At 48.4% G+C, this 21,631-nt stretch overlaps 1 protein-coding gene and 1 long non-coding RNA gene across 4 annotated transcripts in view; one reads left to right on the top strand and one right to left on the bottom strand.

Moving 5' to 3' along the window:
* Window positions 1-1,021, top strand: part of LOC123613677 (uncharacterized) — a 173,202-nt gene extending 172,181 nt beyond the window's left edge. Inside the window, exon 3 of the long non-coding RNA XR_012501588.1 lies at window positions 592-1,021. This is a non-coding gene — a long non-coding RNA (uncharacterized LOC123613677). The remainder of the gene's footprint in view (window positions 1-591) is intronic.
* A 2,409-nt stretch (window positions 1,022-3,430) lies between these two features.
* On the bottom strand, window positions 3,431-20,724 carry ZNF518B (zinc finger protein 518B). Of its 3 annotated transcripts, XM_074350293.1 has the most exons (3): window positions 20,593-20,675; window positions 17,780-18,186; window positions 3,431-10,020 (listed from the first exon to the last, which is right to left on the bottom strand). In XM_074350293.1, the coding sequence occupies exon 3, from the start codon at window positions 9,818-9,820 to the stop codon at window positions 6,572-6,574; it is 3,249 nt and encodes a 1,082-aa protein (XP_074206394.1). In that variant the 5' UTR covers window positions 9,821-10,020; window positions 17,780-18,186; window positions 20,593-20,675; the 3' UTR covers window positions 3,431-6,571. The 3 variants fall into 3 exon arrangements, with proteins under 3 accessions (XP_074206394.1, XP_074206387.1, XP_010971291.2); XM_074350286.1 differs by lacking the exon at window positions 17,780-18,186 and having other exon boundaries at window positions 20,593-20,724; XM_010972989.3 differs by lacking the exons at window positions 17,780-18,186; window positions 20,593-20,675 and adding an exon at window positions 12,828-17,772.
* Window positions 20,725-21,631: the final 907 nt, after the last annotated feature.

Here is a 21,631-nt window from a genome sequence, read left to right as displayed (position 1 = left end):
GGGCACTTGGCAATATTGTTAGGTTTTAAAATTCTACTCTTTCCTTCTTTCTCTACGGCTACAATTGATTGTGCAAACTATAGTTTTTATTGTTATTGTGAATGAGGTCTTTTCCCTTAAATAAAAGGAATACATTATAAAACATTATTGGAGGGGAGGGTATAGCTCAGGTGGTAGAGTGCATGCTTAGCATGCATGAGCTCCTGGGTTCAATCCCCAGTACGTCCCTCCAAGAATAAATAAATGAGTGAGTAAATCTAATTACCTCTTCCCACCAAAAAAATTTACATATACATATATATATATATAACATTATCGTCCAGCACAACTGGATTTCTCTTACATTTTCAAGCCAATTATCAGTCTAAATGGTAGCAAGGTTACCACTGATGCCACTTTTTCCTCAAATGCACCTGTATGCTCTATGCTTCTCCAATCGAACTCTCAGGGATTGAGACTGACCGGGGTTGATGCGTTAGGTTTAAAATGCATAGGGAATAGCCAACAGCCAAGAACAACCAAGACCATTACTGCAGCTTTAGGCCACCTGCTAGGAAGGCTCTTCTCATTTTGTGTGTGCCTCTGTCGAAGGTACACCATCTCCTCAGAACTAACTGTGAAGAAGAATCACGATGAACAGTGCGGTGCACCAGCACGGGCCCAGCAGGAGAGCCACCCAGGACGGAACCTGAGTATTGGAGACACAGACTCTCCAGTAACGGGTATTAGGACACCTGAGTTAGTAATTCACCTGGAACTGACTTTGCTGAGGATATGAACCTCATATGACTTAGGTATTGTTTCACATAAAAAAAATTGGACCCAGATCTTTTTGAAAAACATTTTTACAAAGCCTGTAACTGACAGCTTGTATTTTATTATGTTCACTATTGTATGGAAGTTTATTTTTAACATTAAATTTAATAATATGACTATCTTTTGACCTCAAGGTAGGGGAGGGTTTCTAAAATAAAGCACCAGAAGCACCAAACCTAAAGGAAAAAAATTTTTTCTTTATGGATTTTTGTGTCTGTATTTTCTTTTAAAAACTTAAATAGTTCAATGGTAAAATGGACAATGCAGTTCATACGTGGAAAATTAAAATGTCCAATAAACCCTTGCGGAAGTATCGTATCTCACCAGAAATCAGGCAAACGCAAACAAAACCGGTGCATTGCTTCTCTGAGTCTAGCTATTGCCACATTGTATGCTGAGCTTCCTGTTTCTCCGTGTCTTCCCCAACTCTTAGAGGACTGTCACCATTTCACAACCGTCAGGTTGGCAGCTTGCTTTCCACATGGGCCGCCCCTCCGGCGCTCACCCTGCGGTGCAGCGTGTCAGACGTCGCCAGCGGGTGGCAGGCTGTTCTGTTCTCCGCCCAAACCGCGGGCTGCATAGCCCCTTTGGAAGGCTGTGTGACCACCTCTGGGCAGTGGGTTGTGAGCGGAAGGGTGGTGTGTTGTTTCCCACCTGTGCTGGGCCCTCTCACTGCTTCCCTCCATCACAGGGATGGAAAAGCCCAAGGGGTTCGGATGGCGCAGCTACAAGGGGACCCTCCCGCAGACTGTGGACATGGTGTGGATGAGAAATGCACTTTTGCTTGGTTGACCAACGAAAGCTGCAAAGTAAGTGATAACCTCAAAAAGTCGCATGTGCAACTATTTCTTTAAGGTACAGATAGATCTAGAAATGGAGCAGCTTGCTGGGCATTAATACAGAAACCGCACAGAACTGGCATTCCCTAAATGTGAGTGTGAAACCTCGCCTAGCCTGCCTAGCCTTAGATACAGAGACAGGCGACATCCGATTTCCCCGTTCGGAGGCCAGGACAAGTTAAGTACCGTAATACTTACAATACAGGACGTTTGTCCTTGTCCTCGCCTCTTCAGTATCATAAACACTGGGCACATAAGGGTCACGGACACTGCAAATGTGGCCAGGAAGAAATGAATTTTTAATTTCATTAAAAAAAACTGAAGCAGTGTAAAAGTCTTGCTACTAAGCACAGCTTTAGTGTCTTGGTAGGACTACAGCTCATTATAGCTGAAAATTTAGCATCAAAATGGAGACATGCTTTATCTTTAAAATATACAGATTTCAGGACATTTTAAGTGTGTATGTATTTATATATTCACACATACACACATACAGTGTTTATACACAAAAAGTGTCTAAGTAGATTTTCTGTTGGCTGAAAAATGCTTAGATCATATTTTAGATGTATTGGGTCAAATAAAACATTTGCTTTCATCTGCATTTTACTCTTAAATGCGACTACCAGGCGTCTAGGCCACGCAGAGGGATTGTGTGTTCCTATTGGAGAGCACTGCTCTAGGCTAACTCCAAGTATGACACCTCCTCCCAGCTAATGTGTCTGATGAGTGTTGGAAGCTTAGGAAGGCAACTCGTGCTGCACGCAGCCTGGGAACAAAAGGCTCTCCACATCGTAAGGGAAGAGCCTTACAGATGCAGGGAGCCACCACGGTGCTTCCTGCCAGAACACTGGGCTAGCCACTACTTCCCTCATCTTCACAGAAACCTTCATGGAAATCCATTGTTATTAATCTTTCTGGGCTTAGGTTTTCTTAACGATAGAAGGTGGACTAGTGGCTGCTGTTTTGGGCCTTTCTGGCCTCGAAGTCAGTTTCTGCCCAGGCGCCCTATTCCAGTCACACTGCAACCAGCCCTGGAGGTCCAGGCCTGATTAAATCCCTCTTCAGGCTTCTGCTGCCTTATCTCTACTCTCCCCTAAGCACCAGCCAAGGTGACAACTTATTAGACTAGATCTATAGGATGAGAGGATGACTCAACTCAAGCCAGATCATAAATAAGCCAAACTGATGAACTGAGCAACTCACATCTCCTGCTTTCCTTAAGGTCTGCTAATATTCAAGTCCAAGTCTCTTGTCTTTTTGACTCCTTGCGTGCCGGGAAGGAGATGAGGGAATTAAGCCCCCTCGCCAAACATCCTGACCCTTCCTTCCCGCGTGTGGGCAGGAGCAGATGTAAAGGCTCTGCTGTATCTGGATAGAGCACCAGCTCTGCGGCCATGCCCACAGGGCCCAGCAGGCCCGCTGACCGCCTAGAAGCCCCTGCAGCCCAGCCGCACTCCCAGCTGAAAGGGCACGCTGGAGGGCAGCTCAGGGACCCACACGCATTCCCTGATGTCACTGACCATGGTATGAAAACTGCCACTGCTGCCCAAACCAGCATTTCTTGTGAAGAATTTAAGCCAAAGCAGAACAAAACAAACTGGCCTCATTTCAGGGAATGCTTGATTAACGAGCAGTGCATCTAATTCAAAATACACCCTCGCAGACGTCAGAGCACCTGCACTGTGCAGAGTGATGCCTTTACCTGGCTCAGAAACGTATTGCACAAGACAGGCTACGTGCCAACGCGCTTAACATTCGAAATGAAAGGACAGAGAAAATTTTATAGTTGCTTTATTTAACAAAATTTACGCCAACTTCTCTATCTATATACAAACGTGTTTCAAAATCAGAGCAGCAGACACAAACTGTTAACACGGGACTTTATAATAATGCTTGAAACATGTTATGCAATGTTTTGCTTTCTGCTCATACTGACATTTACCAGATTCAACAAGCATTCCAAGGCTGAGCAGCATCGTGTCTTCATCTCCTGGGATGGCTTACACAGTATGTCCTAGAGAAAGAGGGGTGCGACTTTTGAGGGTTAATTACTACACTGTGTTCAGTTTAGCTCAACAAACAGCACTTGGCCCAGAAGAGGGGCTCACAAAGTGTTCCAGACTGGGGATAAAAATTTGAGTAAAACAGAACCTATCTGAGTATACTTAAAAAAAAGTTTTTTTCCACTCTGTGGTATCATAAATATAACAAGATCGTCTCATTATTGATCCCCCAAAATGAAAAAAAAACTTTAAAAAATAAATTAAAGATGATTTTAGTAGTAGGTACTATGAATAACATTTAGTGAGTGGAGGTCCTTCAAAATCAAGGTAAGAAAGTACACAAACACTCAGGACACTTCTGCCCCTCCTTCTCCTATTTTGTTAGAATGTGTTCGTTTCATGACATTTACCTACATGTTAAGCTATATTCTAAAGTTCTTTCTATAGGGAAGACAGGCATTTTTTGCTTTCTCATTTTTTGACTTCCAGGAGCCCTAACTCCTTAAAACGCACTGTAGTTCTGAAAATCTCAAAAAGCTTAACTACATATTCTACTCACAAAATTTATCTCTGTACAAGTACATACGCTGAGTTTTAGGTAATACTTGAAAATTTCGAGTAGATGCTGCAAAGTGTAAATATTTCACGTGGACATTTAACACTCTGACCTGATTCATGATCTTTCCTGAAAGGTCATGGTCCAGCCTTTCAGGAAAGGTGCTACTAAGCAGTGAGGTATAGAAGGAGAGAAAGAATAAATCACAGCCTTTTCTTCTCTCCGAGTCTTAAGAGCCTTCTTTCATGCTGGGCGGGGGGGGGGGGGGCAAATCTTTGCATGGATGAAACTTGAGAACGCTCTGCTTTATGTAGTGAAGTGGTGCACACAATCCATTTCCCAAAAAGCACCAGCGAGAAATGTGCAGGGACCAAATACTGTACTGCAATGATCCACAGGGGTTTCCGCTCCCATTTGTTCGTATAAATCAGACCCATCACTCACTGTGCTTTCATTGTCTAAAAATGAGATCAGACCATTATAAAAATGTACTTCCAAAATAAATTACTTCTAGAATATAAAATGTTTTGTATTTTTCCAGCCCACATAATTTCATTATAAAATAGGAAATCGAAAAATTAGCTACTGCAGTTTTATATGGTAAAAAATATTTATATGTGTACATATATACACATATAAAAAACCCAAGTTTTAAATTTCAATACAAACTAATCAACTTAATGATTATGTAACGAAGTATACACAAGCCATGCTGATTATCTGTAATGAGAACCAACTACAAAGAATGACAATCCCATGTACCAGAGGGTAAGCTAAGACTTTCCCACATGGAAAAAGAATCAGGAAGTCTCCCACCAGCTACCCCACACAACAGAAGTCGCCCTCATGCCCTTTTCACAGGTGTAACAGCGCTGGATCCACTCACTGCGCTTGGTTCTGAGGAAGGAGTCCCCGAAAGGGCCGCTCTGCCTCGTGGCTGGGCCGTCTGTGTTCTGCATGATGGCTGGCTCCCGGCTGAGTGGGAAAGTGCGGACTAGATCCAGCCCGGGCTACGCCTGCCAGGAGACGGTGCAGAGGGCAGGTTTCTGCCTACTGCACACCGAGGACTAGAGACCAGCACGGGTCCTGACCTCCGCTGTTGGGGGCAGCAGGAGGGTTACTCATCTCCGTGCTGCTTCTGAGACAAGGTGATCAACAGGGAAACCATGGCTGCGACTCAGACGAGTCAGAAGCAGACCGTTGCCATCAATGAAAGCCAGGGATATGGGCGGGTCCCATCCTGTTGATTCCTGCCTGATTTTACTATTTTCATGACGGAAAACCTTAAGTGGCCTCAAGGCAAAGGGAGAAGAGGCTCTGGCCTGGGGAGCAGTGTCTGTGGTCCACCAGCGACGGAGGAAGAGTGGGCAGCCCCCACCCACGGTCTGCGTTTTCCCAAATGAAAACCAAAAGTTCCATTAAAGCCACAGCTCTCCTCACCATCCTGTTTTGAACTGTCTCCCCAAATTCTGCCGATGCTGTAAGAAGCCTGTTCACCCACATTTTAGGTTGGTTACTTACTTGACTTTTGTGGCAGTGCTGGGGAAAACAGGAGACAGTTTTATATATTTTCCCTCAGTGACTATTTCTACTTTTCCTTTTTTTTTTTTGGCAAAAAGGCACACTCCCTCCCCAACTGTCATAAATCAAGGTGTTTAAAAAGAAAGCAAAGGCCTGAAAATGTTTCTTTCTTCCCCTAACACCTGCTGTTGCAGTAAGTTCAGGCAAACCACTGGGAATCATTTTTTAAAAGTGTCAATGAAAGCACAAATCTGTTTGTAGAGAACACTCAGGAACACTGCAGAGTGGGTGAGGGACCAGAATGGCCACTTTTCTATAACCAAACTTAAGGTAACAAAGTAGAAGACAGAATTTCCATTATGTACCAAATATTCGGGAGATGAGTTAATGCAAAAAAAAAAAAAGAAAAGAAAAAGTGGAGGTGCACACCCAGACATGGGTTTAGCTCTTCAGTAGCATTTGCTCCACAAGGCGCACGAATAGAACACCCTGAACTCGTCCCCCTGAATGGATCAGAAAAGATTTTCATCTACTCAGGAGAAGGTTGCTGACCGAAGGAAAGTCTCAGATCCCACTAAAAAATCTGCTGAGAGTTTCACTTCTCTTCAGAAAAATGCATGTTTGTGAACTTGTGCGTAACTCCTTCAGGGGCTGTGGTCACCACGGTCCCGGGCCGACGCCCGGCTCTCAACATCCCAGGACCCGAAGGATGAACCAGCCGCCCCTCCTGGCATTCTGTCCTCCTCCTGTTGAGTCAGGGAGGGAAAGCAAACCAAACAGCCCAACCAGAATAAACTGAAGGTAAGAACACTTTACTCCGAAGACCACCTTTTCGCTCATTCGCCCTTGGAGGAAAGGATGTCCCAGTCTCTCGTGGCTTCTATCAGGTGCCGCTGGCCGTGACTCATCCACTCTTCCTGGTCTTCGTAGAGCCGCCCACAGAACCAGCACTTAAATATACACTGCGATGAGTCATCAGGCAAGGAATCCACCACCTGGTAGTTGTTTTTATGCACTTTTTTAAGCTTCATTTTCAGCATCATTTGCCTTCTGACCTGACTGGCCTCCTCCGCGTTCTGGTAGGTGAGCCGGACGTGATGCCGCCTGATGCCCAGCTGGCACCGGGTCCGCTCCGACAGGACCACCTTCAGGACATTGCCCTTGTACTTGTTGATGACCTTCATCACGTTGGACACTTCCGGTGAGTCAACGTCAGGGTGGTTTAACACAATGACAGGCTGGTTGCGCCGTGGGCATTTGATCAGCTGGTCTGGTTTAGCTGCAATCAGTCGAAGCTGTCTGGCAACCTGAAAGATGGAAGGATCCTTGAGGCAGCGGCTGGCATCAGCCTGAAGTCTGCTTTTCCTCTTGGATGAGTTTACTTGTTTGGCTTTATTTTTACTTATAGGAAGACTCCTGGACAACAGTTTCCCTTGCTTACTCACTTCACTGCTTCCTTGCTGTCCATGCAGGGGTCCGGGTCTTTTAGACAGGGCGCTACAATGAGCAGTCTCTTTTCTTGATTTAGGCCGAAGAGACACATCAGGAGTTTGGGACAGGTCTACTGGCCCGCTTTCATTCGTCAAAGACTGCACGTCTGAGTCTGTCTGCTTCACCGGACAGAACGGAGCAGGTTTGATTACCTGTGTCTCATTGCAAGGGATGCTGACAGGTGCTTCACATGTGGCCTCTATAATGTGGGAATTCTCGGAGGAATTAAGAACCCTCAACACAGCCCCTTTGGAGATCAGTACTGGAGTAGCCACGTGTGGCTTCCTGGTTACTCTGCTGTCGGCTTTCCCACTGCCGCCTTCCACAAACTGTGGATACACCTGCTGACGAGTAAGCTGTCCATTAACCCTACCGTCATCCTGAGGTTTCTGGAGGGTGCCCGTGGAATAGCCAGCGCCAGTGAATGACATGTTAATTTCTTGAATACCTTCAGGGGTGGCTTTTGAAGTGGCCTTGGATGCCTTCCCCACAGAATGAAGATGTGCGCTGTTTGCGGCCAAAGATGAAGGCCTGCCACAGGACTCAATCAGCTGAGCTATCTTTCTGCGCAAGAGTTCAATTGACTTTATTTTAGACGTCGAACTATTCCACTTAACGCCCTCAGGGACGTTCTCAGACCCCGAGCTCAGAGAAAACACTGAGGAGATGACTGGGCCGTCGAAGGCGTCCTTAGTCCTTTCGGAACTCTGTAGTTCCCGCGGTTCGCCCCCGGGCTGCTGAGACCCGATTCCGTCTTCTCCCGTTATGTTTATGTGCAAACACTCACCGGTGCGCTGGGAGGAGGCCTGGGCCGCAGCTGGGACCGCCCTGTGCTCCTGTGTCTGGTGGGCTTTCAGCTTCCGGCTGGAGGGGACCATCTTCACAGGGATGCTGACCTCACGTCTAGGTTCCAGCTCAGTTCTACTTACGGGCAGGGAGCCCTTTTCTCCAGAGAAGGAAATGGTTGCAGGCGAAGCAGCAACAGGAAATAACTGGTGTGAGTCACCGTGTAAATGTCTTCTACCTTCAGTAAAAGAAACGGCAGCTTTGTACGGAAAAGAGGTGGATGTGGTCCCAAGACCACTTAGAACACTGCTCTTTATGAGAGATGATGGAGAATGACCTTTTAAGGCAACGGAGGGAAGAGCAGTTCTATGTGGATACATGTAACATTTTCTCTGCAAATTCTCAACTATATCAGAGTTGAGAAAGGATTCCCCACCACTGTGCACACTAGAATTTGACATGAGAAAATCGTAAGACCTTACCCATTTCACGTTTTTAAGTTGTTTCTGAACTGATGACTGAAGGTTATCAATGCCTGCCAGTTTTCCAACATTCCCGTCAATCGTCAGTGACTTTGTCTGTTCAGAAGAAGCCACTTTTTCTTGCTCACTTGAACTTTTCTCTTTAGTCACACGTTTAGAACTGCTTCCATCAGCCCCTCCAGCTTCAAGGCAATTATTTTCTTCCAGAGGAAACAGTTTCAGAACAAGCTGCTGTGTTCCATTGACAACCTTCACATCCATCAACTGGGCTAAACAGTTCGCAGGGACCACCAGCTCTGCTGGCGCCACGACGGTCAGCGGCATCCCCGGCTGGACGGGCTCCCTCGCGGGGCACAGCACTTCCACCTCCACGCTTCTGTTCTCAAACGGGCTGGCTCCGCTCGGCTCCGACAGGCTCGCTTTATTCGGAACGCACACGACATCCTTCTGGTGTTCCTTTGATTCAGGGAACAACATAATGCTGTGCGTTCGGTCTTTATTCGTGTGGAGGGAGAACCTTGACAACTGATCCGACAACTTATTTGGAAACGCAGTCCTTGGACTGGAAGCTTTTAGAAGCTCCAGGTTTGGCTTTGAAGCGCTGGTTCTCTTTGGCTCCAGCTTGGCCCCGGTTCTGGGCGGCCGTTTCCCACCGGCCTTCTCGTGCACCCTCTTCCTGTGTTTGACAATGTAGTCATTTCTAATAGCGCCGTAGTCACAGTACTCACACTGGTAAGGGAATATGCCTGTATGTTTCACCAAGTGCCTCTGAAACTCCCCTTTCGTGTAGGAAATGTAGCTGCAGTGAGAGCAAATGAATTTAATCTCTTCATGCTGAAGTGTGTGCTTTTTGTACTGCAGTGGGTCCTTTGTGGAAAATCGACATTTATCACAATAGTATTTACCTGGCTTAAAGTTCCTTACCTTAAATTTGTTACCGACAGCACTTGACATGGGCTCGGGGTTATTTCCTATCTGAGCAGCACCGGGGCTACTGTTCACAAAAGGAAAATGCTGGGGAGCCGCACCGAGGCTGCACTTGAAGCAAACGTACTTGTCGTCCTTCTGGCTCTGCCCAGCGCCCTTCTTCAGATCCTGAAGAGGGAGCTTGTGCACACTCTGACACTTGGCACACGTAGCGATGGTCATCACGGCAGCCTCGGCCTCCGAGCCCTGAAACAAAAGAGCCTGAGCTTCTTGTCTGTCTGGCCGAGTCGCTCGACTAGCATTAGGCTGTTTGGGTGACATGGTCAAGGAATTACGTCCATCATTCACTTGTGTGGTATACAACTGCTGTCCGATATCCTTCATCTTCTTTATCTGCATTTCTAGAAAGAGTCCACCGAAATCCAGAAAGACTTCACATGATAAAATCCTTCGGCAAGCATCCTTCAGTGCACTGTGCAGTTGGCGGAGAAGCAGCGACTTCCTGGGAGTGTACTTAAGTATCTTTTTTCAGAAGCCACCACAGTAGGAAATGATCCCCAAATACGACTGTTTCCAATTCTCTTATATTCCAGGCAACACTAAAGGGGAAAAAAAAAAGAAATCATAAAGCATGATTAATACATGAACTTAAGGCTCAACTAACCTAGTCCCAAACTTACACTAAATTCCAATGGCCTTGGGAATTTTATGCTAAATCTGGACCTATTATCTTGAGACACATGCTGACGACAATACATAATACAACAGAACTGGCAAATAACAAGCCTAAACTGAAAACATTTTCACACTCAGCCTGCCTCCCAAAATTCATCCCTTTAGATCAACCATAAGCACAGGTATGCCAGGAGCGAGGTAACCACAGCAGTCATTCTGAGCAGCCTCTGATGAGTGACAGTTATTTTTAAGTGTCACTTTGAGCATGCTAGAGATTGCAGGGTACAATTTCATAGTAGCCTCACTAAAACTTTGTACAGGAAGGAGGCTATCATTTTAGTTTCTAAAAACACAAGTTATCCAGTGGCAGAGCCAGTTACACTCAGGGGCCCACCTGTTTCTAAGTTACAGCTGATTATCTCCTCTCTCTCTTTCTCCCTCTCTCTCGCACGCGCCCCATTTGCCTTCACAAGTGGTAAGAGGCCAGCAATATACTGACAACAATATGGAGACAAATACTTACTCCAACATCTTCCTGAGCATGACACGTGCCAGCACTGCTCTGAACGCTATAGGGCAGTGACCAAAAGCAGATCAGTCCCTCTCCTCTTGAGGGTACAGAGCGGGGAGACAAGTTATATACCTATTTGTCAGAGGGTGGCAAGCAATTGGGGAAAATAAACCATAAAATAACGCAAAGGGAATTTCGTGTTGAGGCTGCAGGACTGGAGGGTGTGGAGGTGTGGACAGTCAGGAAAGGCCCCATGACAAGCTGACGTTGAAGCAGGGACCTCGGGGCAGCCGGGGAGTGGGTGCTGTGGCTGCCAGGAAGGAGGGGGTTTCAAGCAGAGAGAAGGCAAAGAGGTGTGGGGAGTGGGCCTGGAGCATCTGAGCAACAGCAGAGGCCTAGGCCGGTGGGCAGTGAGCGGGGACAAGAGGGGAGAGGAGGAGGGGGACGTGGTCGGAGGGATGGGGAGACCGGTCAAGGACGGCTCTGTATCACAGCATCACAAGGATGGGGCTTTTCCTCTACGTGACGAAAAGAACCGGGCAGCGCCTGGAGCAGCTACGGGACATGATCTGACTTCTGTTCCAACCAGCGCCTCCAGCAGCCACAAGGACAGGAGTGTGTGAGTGCGAAACGACGGAGGAGGGGACCCAGGTGGGACAGGAAGGTGGCCTGTTTTCTACAGCAAGTACAACAGTATGTCTAATACAGTGGCTAATTTTTACACAGATGTAGTTAATTGTCTTTAAATACACATTCCTTTTTCAGAATACACAGAGCTAGGAGCTAAACAAAAACCACTCTAGCTTGGGATCTGCTAAGAGCCTTTCTTTCATGACCTTAGGAAAAAAAACCTTTTGAATCTTTTGAGCCTGTTTTTCCATCTGGCAGTCAGAGTTGAGGACACGTAGCCAGCTTCTTCCACAGTGCAGCCACGATGACCGAGCACTGGAGCGCAAAGCAACACCTGTGAAAGTTTACAGTGCTTCCCTCAGTGCCGAGAGGCACAGCCTCACGGGCAGCTCCTCACTGGGGAGCGGGCAGCCCCCTTCTGGGACCTGCTAACAGGCCAAGAGCCACACAAAGTAAGTCTGAAAGGCCGACCTGGGGGAGCAGAAGGTCTTACTGTGGAAACGACAGCACATTCAGATCTAGCATGAAACCTGCCTTTAAAAGCATGTTTGGAAAGCACCATAAGAACATATCACATTTGATAACAAGCTTTATTTTCTTTTGCAACAGCATCTTTCCCTATTTCGCTTTTGCAAGACAGTTGCCTCCTTTCAAAAGTGACTCCCAGCACAGTCAGGCATCCAGGGGCTCAGGCAGAGCCACCCCGGCCTGAGTGTGCACGTACACAAGCGGGCAGGGGCCCGGGGGCTTGCGAGGTGCTATCCGGCCCCTCAGTGTTCAAACACACACCTGCGTGAGGGGGCTGTGGACAGGACAGGACCCACAGCTGCCGCCCTGCACACTGATGGGCACGGGCAGAGACAAGACGTCCACTTCCCACTGCACTCCTGGGACATACAGCAGAAAGGCTTTCAGACATGTCACAGGCACTTTATTTTCCGGATCTGTAAACTGGCTTTGGTGAAGGGGGACAGACGTGACACCCTGAGCTCCTGCTACTCATCCAAGTGACCTCAAGCAAGCTGCCCATTTGTATCCACTCACTCATCTATGCTCACCTAGATGACTGCAGACTTTTCATCATGTAAGAAAGCCACTACCGCTAACATGTGCATGCTGGCACTTCCATCCAGTTAAAACAGAGGAAGTGATGGCTGCAACCCGAGCCTAGAAAACCTCTAGCCAGAGGAACGCAGAGGCTGAAAGGGGATTTAAGGAGATCTGGTCCAGTGGTTCCTGAATCCGGAGGGGCCTCGGAATCACAGCTAAGAGACATTCCTAGGCTTCATCCCAAAGCTCGTGAATCTAAGTCTCAGTAGGGAGAGGGAAGGGGAAGAGACATCTGCGGTTTGTGAAAGCACTCCACATAATTCTGCTGAAAAGCCAGTATTAGAGATCACTGGCTGCAACTTCTAGCAACACTTCAATCCTTTAAAACAACTTCACCAGCTGATGCTCTAACATTGCCATGAACAAAACCCCTAAACCTCACTTTATTTTCACATAGCTCTCGTCCACAATTTACCGCTAAATAAAACTGAAACCAACCTCCTTGTTACTTTCTTATACCTTGACCTTGGAGCTACCAACCTTAAGCCCCGACAGACCAGCCATGAACCTGCTCCTCTCTTCTCTCATCCAGTCTCAGTTCTGTTCAGAAGATGTGCATTATCAGTCCACACGCACACCTCTCACCTACCAGCCTCATAATCCTATGAGAGAGAGAAAGAAAGCAGAGGAGGAAAAGAAAGAGGACAAGAGGGAGGAAGGGAAAAAAGAGGGGGAGGGAAGAAAATAACTTACTTGCCTGGTATAACCTGCTACCAACTCTTTCACCGTAACACCTTATATATTAATCGTAAGAAATTCTCAAATCATGTGACGAGATAACTGAAGAATCATCCAAACCAAGATTCCATTTGTGCACTTTAAGTTTTCTAGCACCTTTCCCAGCTTCCAAGATTCCTGAAAAATCACAGGAGGCAGTTTTGCCATTTTCTCTTCGAGTCCTCTTAAAACTTGGAGGTGCCATTCCTCCTAGAACTGAAGCCCTGAAATCTGACAGACTGGATGATAAGATCATATACCTTAGCAAGAAGTGGAAAGCATTCTGCTGGAGGAGAAGTCCAGAGAATGAACCAAGCCTGCTCTGGTGACTAAGGAATGCAGAGCACTCCTGCAGGTACTTCTGCAAAACCATCTCAGTGGGTATTCTGGATTAAGAATCCACAGAAGCAAGTGCCAGTATGAGGACCGAGGCTGTGATTCACAAATACAGCTTGATGGGGAGGAAAGACACCTAGGCCATGACCCAGGGAGGTCACCTGTTTGAAAGCACTGTCTTGGCTTCTAAACCATTTGCACAATAATGCAACATTTCTAACATTTCTACATTGGTACTTCCCCTCTGTCCAGGTGACAAAGATGGCAGGCTTCTTTAAACCAAGCAAAGTTCTCTGGCCACTGCAACTTGTGTAGCTAGTCACGGAGGGAAATGACCTCCGATGGCGCACCCTGAGACAGAGGTAAACGGACGCCGTGGCAGGGGAAAGCGCAGACGGCTCTGCCATTAGCATTTACACCTGGACACTCCTGAGGCTGTTCCGAGCACACCTGAGTCACGGGTGCCCAAGCCCCCGTTCCCTCCTTGCGACTTTCTCTACCTCGTTCATATTCAGGTACAACCACCTGTGAAGCCGGATCCTCTTGGCAGATTATTGCCCAGTAGGCTGATGACCAAGGATTATATAAAACACTGTAGATGAAGGCCCTGTGTGCACCAAACGCTGAGAGGGCACAAATCAATCACTATTAAAATCCCTATCAATGAAATGTCTGCCTACCTTCTAAACTCACAACACTGGTTACAAAACCGGTGCCTTTGACCTCCTTGGACTAGAAACACATTTTTTTGGATAACTTAGGAAGGTTCTCAAAAACACAGAAAATACCTAGCATTATTAACTTTGGATATAATAAATAAAATAGCTACTTAATGTTGTTTTTAAATAGGAACAGTGAGCTTTTTAATGCAGAATTATCCACAGCATCAGACAAAGACAACTTCCACACACCAGAGAGGAGGGGCCAGGTGTGTGACAAACATACTTCCTCTAGACGGAGTCTCATCTTTTCCCGGGGGAAAAGCCTGAGGGCAGCGTCCGCTGCTGGTGGGGTTTCCTTCTGACCTTGAGCTCACTTGACCTGGTCTCTCAAAAATTTATCATGGGGACTAACGGAGAAACATGTTGAGTTTGACAGCAATCAGTTTACTGACATTGAGGCTATAAAAGCCACGAAGGCTGTGTGAGGGTCTTATTAAAAGGAAGCATCTGACTTCTAAATACTGGCAATGTCAAATGCTCAACAGAATTAGAACAGAAACAAGCTGCAAACAGTGTTTACAGCTAGACTCTGGAATCAGATTACAGGGTTTCAAAGCCCAGTCCCATCCCTTTCAGGTGTCTGGCAAGGAGCAAACCGCGTGAATCCTCATCTCCAAAACAGACGGTAGGGGCACCCACCTCACAGGGCTGTCATGGGGACTAAGTGTGACAAGGTGACTGAAGTGCGTAGGTAGGTTACACACATATCACAAACTGTTAAAAATACCGTTTTCTTTTTTTCATGAAGAAAATAGAAGAAGTGATGCCTATTCCATAAGTAGTCAAAGGGGCTAACATATAGGCTTCTTTGCTGCCTGGCATCGCCTCTTTCTGGAATATACACTGAACCTCATTTCATAATTGTAATCATAGTTGCCTAGCTGTACAGTCTAAACACAATTCACCTCTGGAACAAAACCAGCCACCTTACCTTAGAGGCAGAGGGGCCAAGGTGCTTCTAATCCCCATGGAAAAGATGCTTCAACTCCAAGAGCGCTCGTGACAACTCAGGTTTACATACACTCTAGTTACTGACCTACCTTTTATTCTCCAAGCCCAGCTGAATTGTGAATTATCCCTGTAGCAAACGAATGTGTTCCCATGCCAGATGTTAATGTGAAAAGTCAAAAAAAAAAACAGAAAGGGGCTTGGCAATTAAGTCACATGAGTGCCACATGGCTCACCACATACATTTCTGTTCACAAGAGGCCCACCGAACTCAGTTAAGTTCTAGCTGCCCGACAGCGTCCTCTTTTGGACGGAGATGCAAACGTAGGAAGCTCTTCCAGAAACCTTTTCACGGCGGCTTCTATCACCTCCACGGCTGGGGCAGGAATGGCTGCTCTCCCTGAGGAGCACAGGGAACGGAGCGGGCAGCTTTGCAGCTCGAACTCTGACTCTGTCCCTTATTTGCTGCGTCCTTACACATAGGAGTTCTCCCCACTTACTGTCAGGCAAGGAAAGAGGCTTTAATACCATTAACTTAAAGGGTAATTAGGAGAAGCAAACTAGAATAATGTATGCAAAGCCCTCAGCCCAGTGGCACATGTGCTCCCAAACTGTATCAGCTCCTCTGGTCTATTTAGCCATAGCAAAGACTAGTCTAACATCTCCCAATAACGAAAAATTTAAAACACTCAACTCCCAGGTGACCAGTAGCTTGTAACCGAGTAATACCCGATCAGAGGGAAAAAAAAAAAAAATCCAACGTTAGGAATGTAAACTGCCAATACTTCCCCAGTAAGCTAGTATTTAAGAACAAACTGCTGCCTGACTCAGCCAAGAACTTTTTCAGACAATTGCGAAGAATCAGAATTGCCACTGAGTGGTAAATAGATCTAAACAATGAAAAACATCAATGAAGTATTATTTTCTTCTTGTGAATCTACCTTGCAGTCAGCCATGACTGAACTGAAAATTGACAGCCATCTTAATGGCTAAAAACACTTCCAAATGTTGCTGATGAACATTTGGACATCTTTGGGACTCTAGCTTTCCTTCTGAAACTAAGTGTATTATTTGGGGCACAGACTGGGGTAAGAAGGCTGGACAAGACAGCCCCTGTTCTGACTCCTCTGCTTTCCAGGTGACAAGTGCAGCGGAGCGGAAAGCGTAATCACCTTGGGGTATCAGGAACGAGGTTCAAAACCTGGGTTTCTGACTTAACACCTGTGTCATTCTGGGCTTGCTAGCTCCTCTCTGAGCCTGAGTTTCCTCACTTGTAAAATGGGAATAATGCCTGATTTACATGGCCGGTGTGGGGAGATGGTACATGCAAATAGCAGGTAACCTTATGCTTGGCAAACTGCGTGTTTTGTCAGGAAATAAGTCAATGTATTCCTGTTTAAGATTTCTTCAAATGTACAAGAGCCCAGTAATCTCAGCTTCACAAACGAGCTGAGTGAGAACAAGGCCTCAGGCTGAGTTCCATGGCTGGGGAAGGGGGTCATCCCGCCCCACCCTTCAGGCTACCAAGGAGAGATCCTGGGATGGCTGGGCACTGTGGAGCACACTGCTGAGCACATGAATTGAGGCTACACTGGAAAACAAAGGACTTTATACAGTTTTTTTTAAAAACAGTTTAAGAGACAACATTTCTAAAGACTGTATGACTAGTGCTAGAGCCTTTAAAGTCTAAAAGTTACGGTTCTATACGAGGAAAAAGTGTTGAGGCAAATATGCTCGTTTGCATTAAAAAGGGTAAAAATAAAGCAGCGCTACAAGCATGACACTCTGTGTCATTAAACACTCCCAGTGACTCCAGGTCTCCAAAGATGATAAAGGAGGAGGCCAAATACATTTCTGTACTCCCCTCCTTTTTGCCTTAAAATCAGAATTTTGTAGAAGAAATGGAGTGAAAGTTTAATAGAAAGTATAATTATACAAAGGAGAATTATCTCCCACTAAACCAGTGATTCTTAACCTTGGCTGCATTAGGGTAATCAACCTATCACAATATAACCAGCATGTTAAGCTTACATAAAGAGGTCCCTAGGATGTCTGGTCACCCTGCCACACACCAGATTCACCAGGGGAGCTGTACAAATAATCATGTCTGGGCCTCACTGTGTGCTGGGGGAGGCTTTGGGTGTTTTAAAAGCTTCCCAGGTGGGTCTAGTGTTCAGCCAAGGTTGTGACCAACCACCAGACACTAGAGGTGCAGAGGAGCACACAGGGAATGACAGTAGTATCAACGCCCCCGTGCCACGGGCGCCTGGAGGTGGGGCAAGGCCCATGCCATGAACTGCAATGGTAAGACCAGGCAGGTAGACTCTGGGTCCTACCCTTGTTTATTAGCCATCTGACCTTGGAAACAACATCACTGATGCGCTCCAGAGTGTAAGTACAGGAACCACTTTTTAGTCTTAGAAACGTAAATGTGCCCGGCAGGGTGAGTACAATGAGCGTGACCCAGGACTGCTGACCCCGGCACCTGCCAAAGGCTGGTTTTCTCAGTCTTGCTTGTTTACAGAGTAGTAAAAGGAGCCGGAAAGAAATGGTTTCAGTAAAGTGGTGAACGCTGCACTAGTGACCTGATCAGGATGCTGTCAGTGGCTGGCTGAGTTGTCAATCCTGGAGCACCCTGGCCCAAGTCAGGTGGAAGGAGGCAGATTCATACATTACCTCCATCACTCCTCAAAGTACACCTTCACTTACCTGCTTCTTGTAAGATCTGGAGAAACTGTGGCTTTTCTACGGTTATGGAGTTGGTCAGCTGGCGTCTAGTCTAAGTTCTGTGTATTCTGCTACCCTGCTGTGACACTGTGCACTGAAGTCACAGCCGTCGGCTGCCACTCGGGCACTGTTCTGACTTCCTGCCTGGAGCCACCGAGCTGCTGATGTGAGTCAAACGCATGGTGAGTCCCACGGGCTCTTCCTTCTCTGTCGGGCCTCTTCCCAGGCACCGAGTCCCATCCGGTCTCAACATCAGGCCCTGGCACAGGGTTCCAAGCTCAGAACCCTGAGAGGCAGCGAGGCACGGCAGAGGGCCCTGCAGCAGAAGCCAGACACTGGGGGTTGAGTCCTGGGCCTGTATAGCCTTGCTTTCTCCAGGTACTTTTCTTCTGGAAAATAAGGGGAATAAGCCCCCCAAAGCCTTTATTAAGTGAAGGAGTCTAAAATGAAAAAAAAAAAAGGCTTCCCTGGACTCAGGTGAAGGAATGAGTTAGACTGTCCTTTTCCTGGGGTGGGCTCAGGCATGTGGTTTCAAACTCCTCCCAGGTTATTCTGATGCCTCCCCACTCCCCACCCTATGATAAGCATGTCTGCATCAAATGGTCTCCAGCCACTTCTGCTCCAAGGATGGATCCTGGAAACTGCAGCTGGCTGAGTTTGTGTATGTGAACAAAGAAAATGCAGTCTACGCCAAGCAGCTTGAGAACAATCAAGGCAGAGGAAACCTCACTGGTGAGGACCTCGTTTATCGCGGTCAACAGCACAGGGCTTGGTCACAGAAGGCACTCTACACGTAGGGGCTGAATGGATGAGTCAATGAACGAAAGAAATGTCAGCCTTTGTGGTGACAATAGTAACAACGTTTTGTTTTCCCCCTTACTCCTAAACTGGCCCAGATCCTCTTACTTTAAAACAAACCAACCAAGAGAGATAGATGTTTGTTTGTTTTTTTTTTTTTCAATTGCTATTACTGGATTTTAAAAATCTACATTAGTTTGGCATGACACATCAGGGAGGAGGCCCAATAAATAAAATAACGTCCTCCTTTGTCTGTTTTCAGAATGCATCTGCAATGAACGTTTATCAGCACAATAGAACTGGATACATACAGAAGTGTTATTTTTCAAGGCCGTTAGATCCAAGATTTAAAAAAAAACCAACCAAAATAAGGCATCCTCGGTTAAAGATTACATCAATACAATTCAAAAAAGCCAAACATTTGTATTCTACCTGAACAGATGATATGATATTACAATGATGGTTTTTAAACAACGATTTGCTGGGCCAGTATTGCCTGCTGTGTACACACATCGTGGGCTGGAATGAACCTCACACACCAGATTCAGGTACAGACAAAGAATACATTCCTGTTCTGTTTCTCTGCTTTTCTACAGGCTCCTGGAGACCTTGGTTTTCTCTCTCTCCTGGTGACTTCAATTCTAAACTTAAGGGACACAGTTCAAGGGTTCTAACACATTATAGCTTAGCTGTGTAGACGTTTATTTTTAAGCAGGACAGAGGGCTCATCATTTCATTTTTTATTTTTTAACGCTGGCTTGGTAAATCGTTCATCATTCCAGTTTTTAAAATCAAGGATATTTTAACGGGATACACTCAAAGCACACAGAGGAACTTACGTGTTCATCCTCTCCTTGGCTTTCCCTTTCCGATTAAGGCATTTTCATTCTTTTGCACCCTGCGTTGTTTCCTGGCCTTAAACTGCCCAACGACCCCAACGCAACCAGAGAAAAGGGCAGCTGGGACGGGGGAGCTCCCACAAAGAGTGACATCAGCATTCAGAATGAGTCAAACCTTCATCATCGGCCCTCCCCTTAGCCCCTCTCCAGCAAAAAGATGCACAGGTCCTCGACGGACAAGCCCATCCCTGGGCACCTGCCCCAAAACTCCCAAGGAAAGACAATGCCAGTCCGGTTTTCAAGTTTATTGTTGGCACACTCACACCGACGGGACACAGTTTCCAAGGCGAGTCCACATCTCACAGAGCGGCGGCTAGAAGGGGAGGCGCGGGGACAATGGGGTTACATCCTTGTCTCCCGGGGGACGTCCGGGCCCCTCCAGGGGTCGCAGAGCTCTCGTCTAACTACTGAAAACCCAACACGTCAACGCTTACCTCCGAGGCCCGCAGGAGGCTTTAAAAATGGCCTCCTGACGACACTTCCTGCTCGCAGCCGACCGGTAGGAACTCTCCCGGGAGCTGCATCATTTAAAACGCCGGGGGCGGGCGGAGGAGGCCGGGCCCGGCGGCTCCACTCCAGTCGCCCCGCAGCCCGACCGCCGCCGCCGAGGGTCGCGACCCAGAGCGTTCGGGGCGCGTGTGAGGGTCGCGGTGGCTGCACAAAGGCAGGCGGGCGGGCAGGCGGGCGGGCGGGCCGGGGGGCGCCGGACTCGCAGCCCCCGCCACCCCTGGCCCCGGGCTCTGCGCTTCCCGCCCCGCCCGCCCCGCCCGGCCCCGCGCCCCCTCCCCCCACCCCGCCCGGCGCCCCCCGCCCTCCCCTCCCCTCCCCTCTCCCGGGGCCCGCCGCCCCTTCCCCCGCACCCAGCCCGGGGCCCGCGGCCCCGTCCCGTCTGCCCCGAGGCCTCCCGCCACGACGCCGGCCGGCGGCTCGGGCACGCGGGGCCGCGGCCCGCACCACCCGGCGCCGGCTGCCGGCCCCGGCGCGGCCTCGTCGTCCGGCTCCTGCCCCGCGCGGCCCCGCGGCACCCCTCCGCACCCCGGCCCCGCCCGCCCCGGGCACGCGGACCCGGCGCCGTCGTCCTCCCGCTCAGCCACTCACCCGGCCGGCCGGTCCGGGTCCCGGGAAGGGGCGTCTACACCGCCCGCCTCAAGCCGCCGCCACCGCCGCCGCCGCCGCCGCCGCGCCCGCTGTAGGTCCCTACTCCGGGGGCGGAGCCCGGCCGGCTCCGCGCCTGCGCAGTGCGGCGCGGAGGCTCGGCTGCAGCGCGGCGGGCGTCCGAGGTCCCTAAGGCTGCGCCCGCCCCCGCCGGGTCTCCACGCTGCGCGGAGGCGAAAGCCCCGCCGAGCCCTGGTCTTGGACTTAGAGCTCGACCCGACGCGTCCACGTCTACTGCGTGCAGTGTCCGTGCTTAGCCCGGATGCCCGCAAGCTCCAGGAGCCTCCCCGAAGAAGAATTGACTCTGCTTCCATTGTTGGCCCAGCAGACCGGTCGTGGGCCCCAGCTGTGTGGCCGCGCTAGGTCCAAGCCGAGGGCGCCTTGGCCCTCCGCCCTCGGGGAGCTTAAAGTCCAGGAGCAGAAAAGGCGCTCAGTCTTCAGCGTCCAAATTCTTTCTTCTGAAAGCAGCAGTCAAGGAAATGGCCTTGAAGGCCAGGTTCGAATCCCGACTCTTGCATCCTAGCTGCGGGTCCTTGGGCAAGAAAGGCCCCTGATCTCTCGGTGTCTCAAAATTTTCATTTCTGAAAGTGAGGAAGATCAGACCTGGAGCTCAGAGCCTCATTTAACACGTAGGTTGTTTCGAGGGGCAGACCAGACAGTGATTTGGGGAAAGCCTGGAGATGGAGTAAGCGAATCTAATGCCAGTGTTTTTTCCTGTTTCTCGGACTGCAGTACTGTGTAGGGGGAACCTTCTAACCTTACACAAGGAAGATATACCTCGAATAGACCCCTCTCTAAGAAAGAAGGGAACTATATTGCTAGAGTCCCTATAATCAGTGACTCGGATGCGGCTCCCCACACAATACAATTTCTCCCTATTACGAGCAGATTGTGGCAGGGGAGCAGCGTCACCGGGAATCCAAGTTTCTCCAGGAATAACAGCTAAGAGTTTATTTCAAAGCGCCGGAAGGGGCAAGGCTGC

This window comes from Camelus bactrianus, chromosome 2 (genome assembly GCF_048773025.1).
Source record: "Camelus bactrianus isolate YW-2024 breed Bactrian camel chromosome 2, ASM4877302v1, whole genome shotgun sequence".
NCBI classification, from domain to species: Eukaryota; Metazoa; Chordata; class Mammalia; order Artiodactyla; family Camelidae; genus Camelus; species Camelus bactrianus.
The sequence above is the reverse complement of the archived record's forward strand: the minus strand, read 5'-3'. Positions and strand labels throughout refer to the sequence as shown.

What these genes read in the sequence shown, in the direction of transcription:
- ZNF518B (XM_074350286.1), bottom strand. Translation starts at nt 9,820, where the DNA reads ATGCAGATAAAGAAGATGAAGGATATCGGACAGCAGTTGTATACCACA.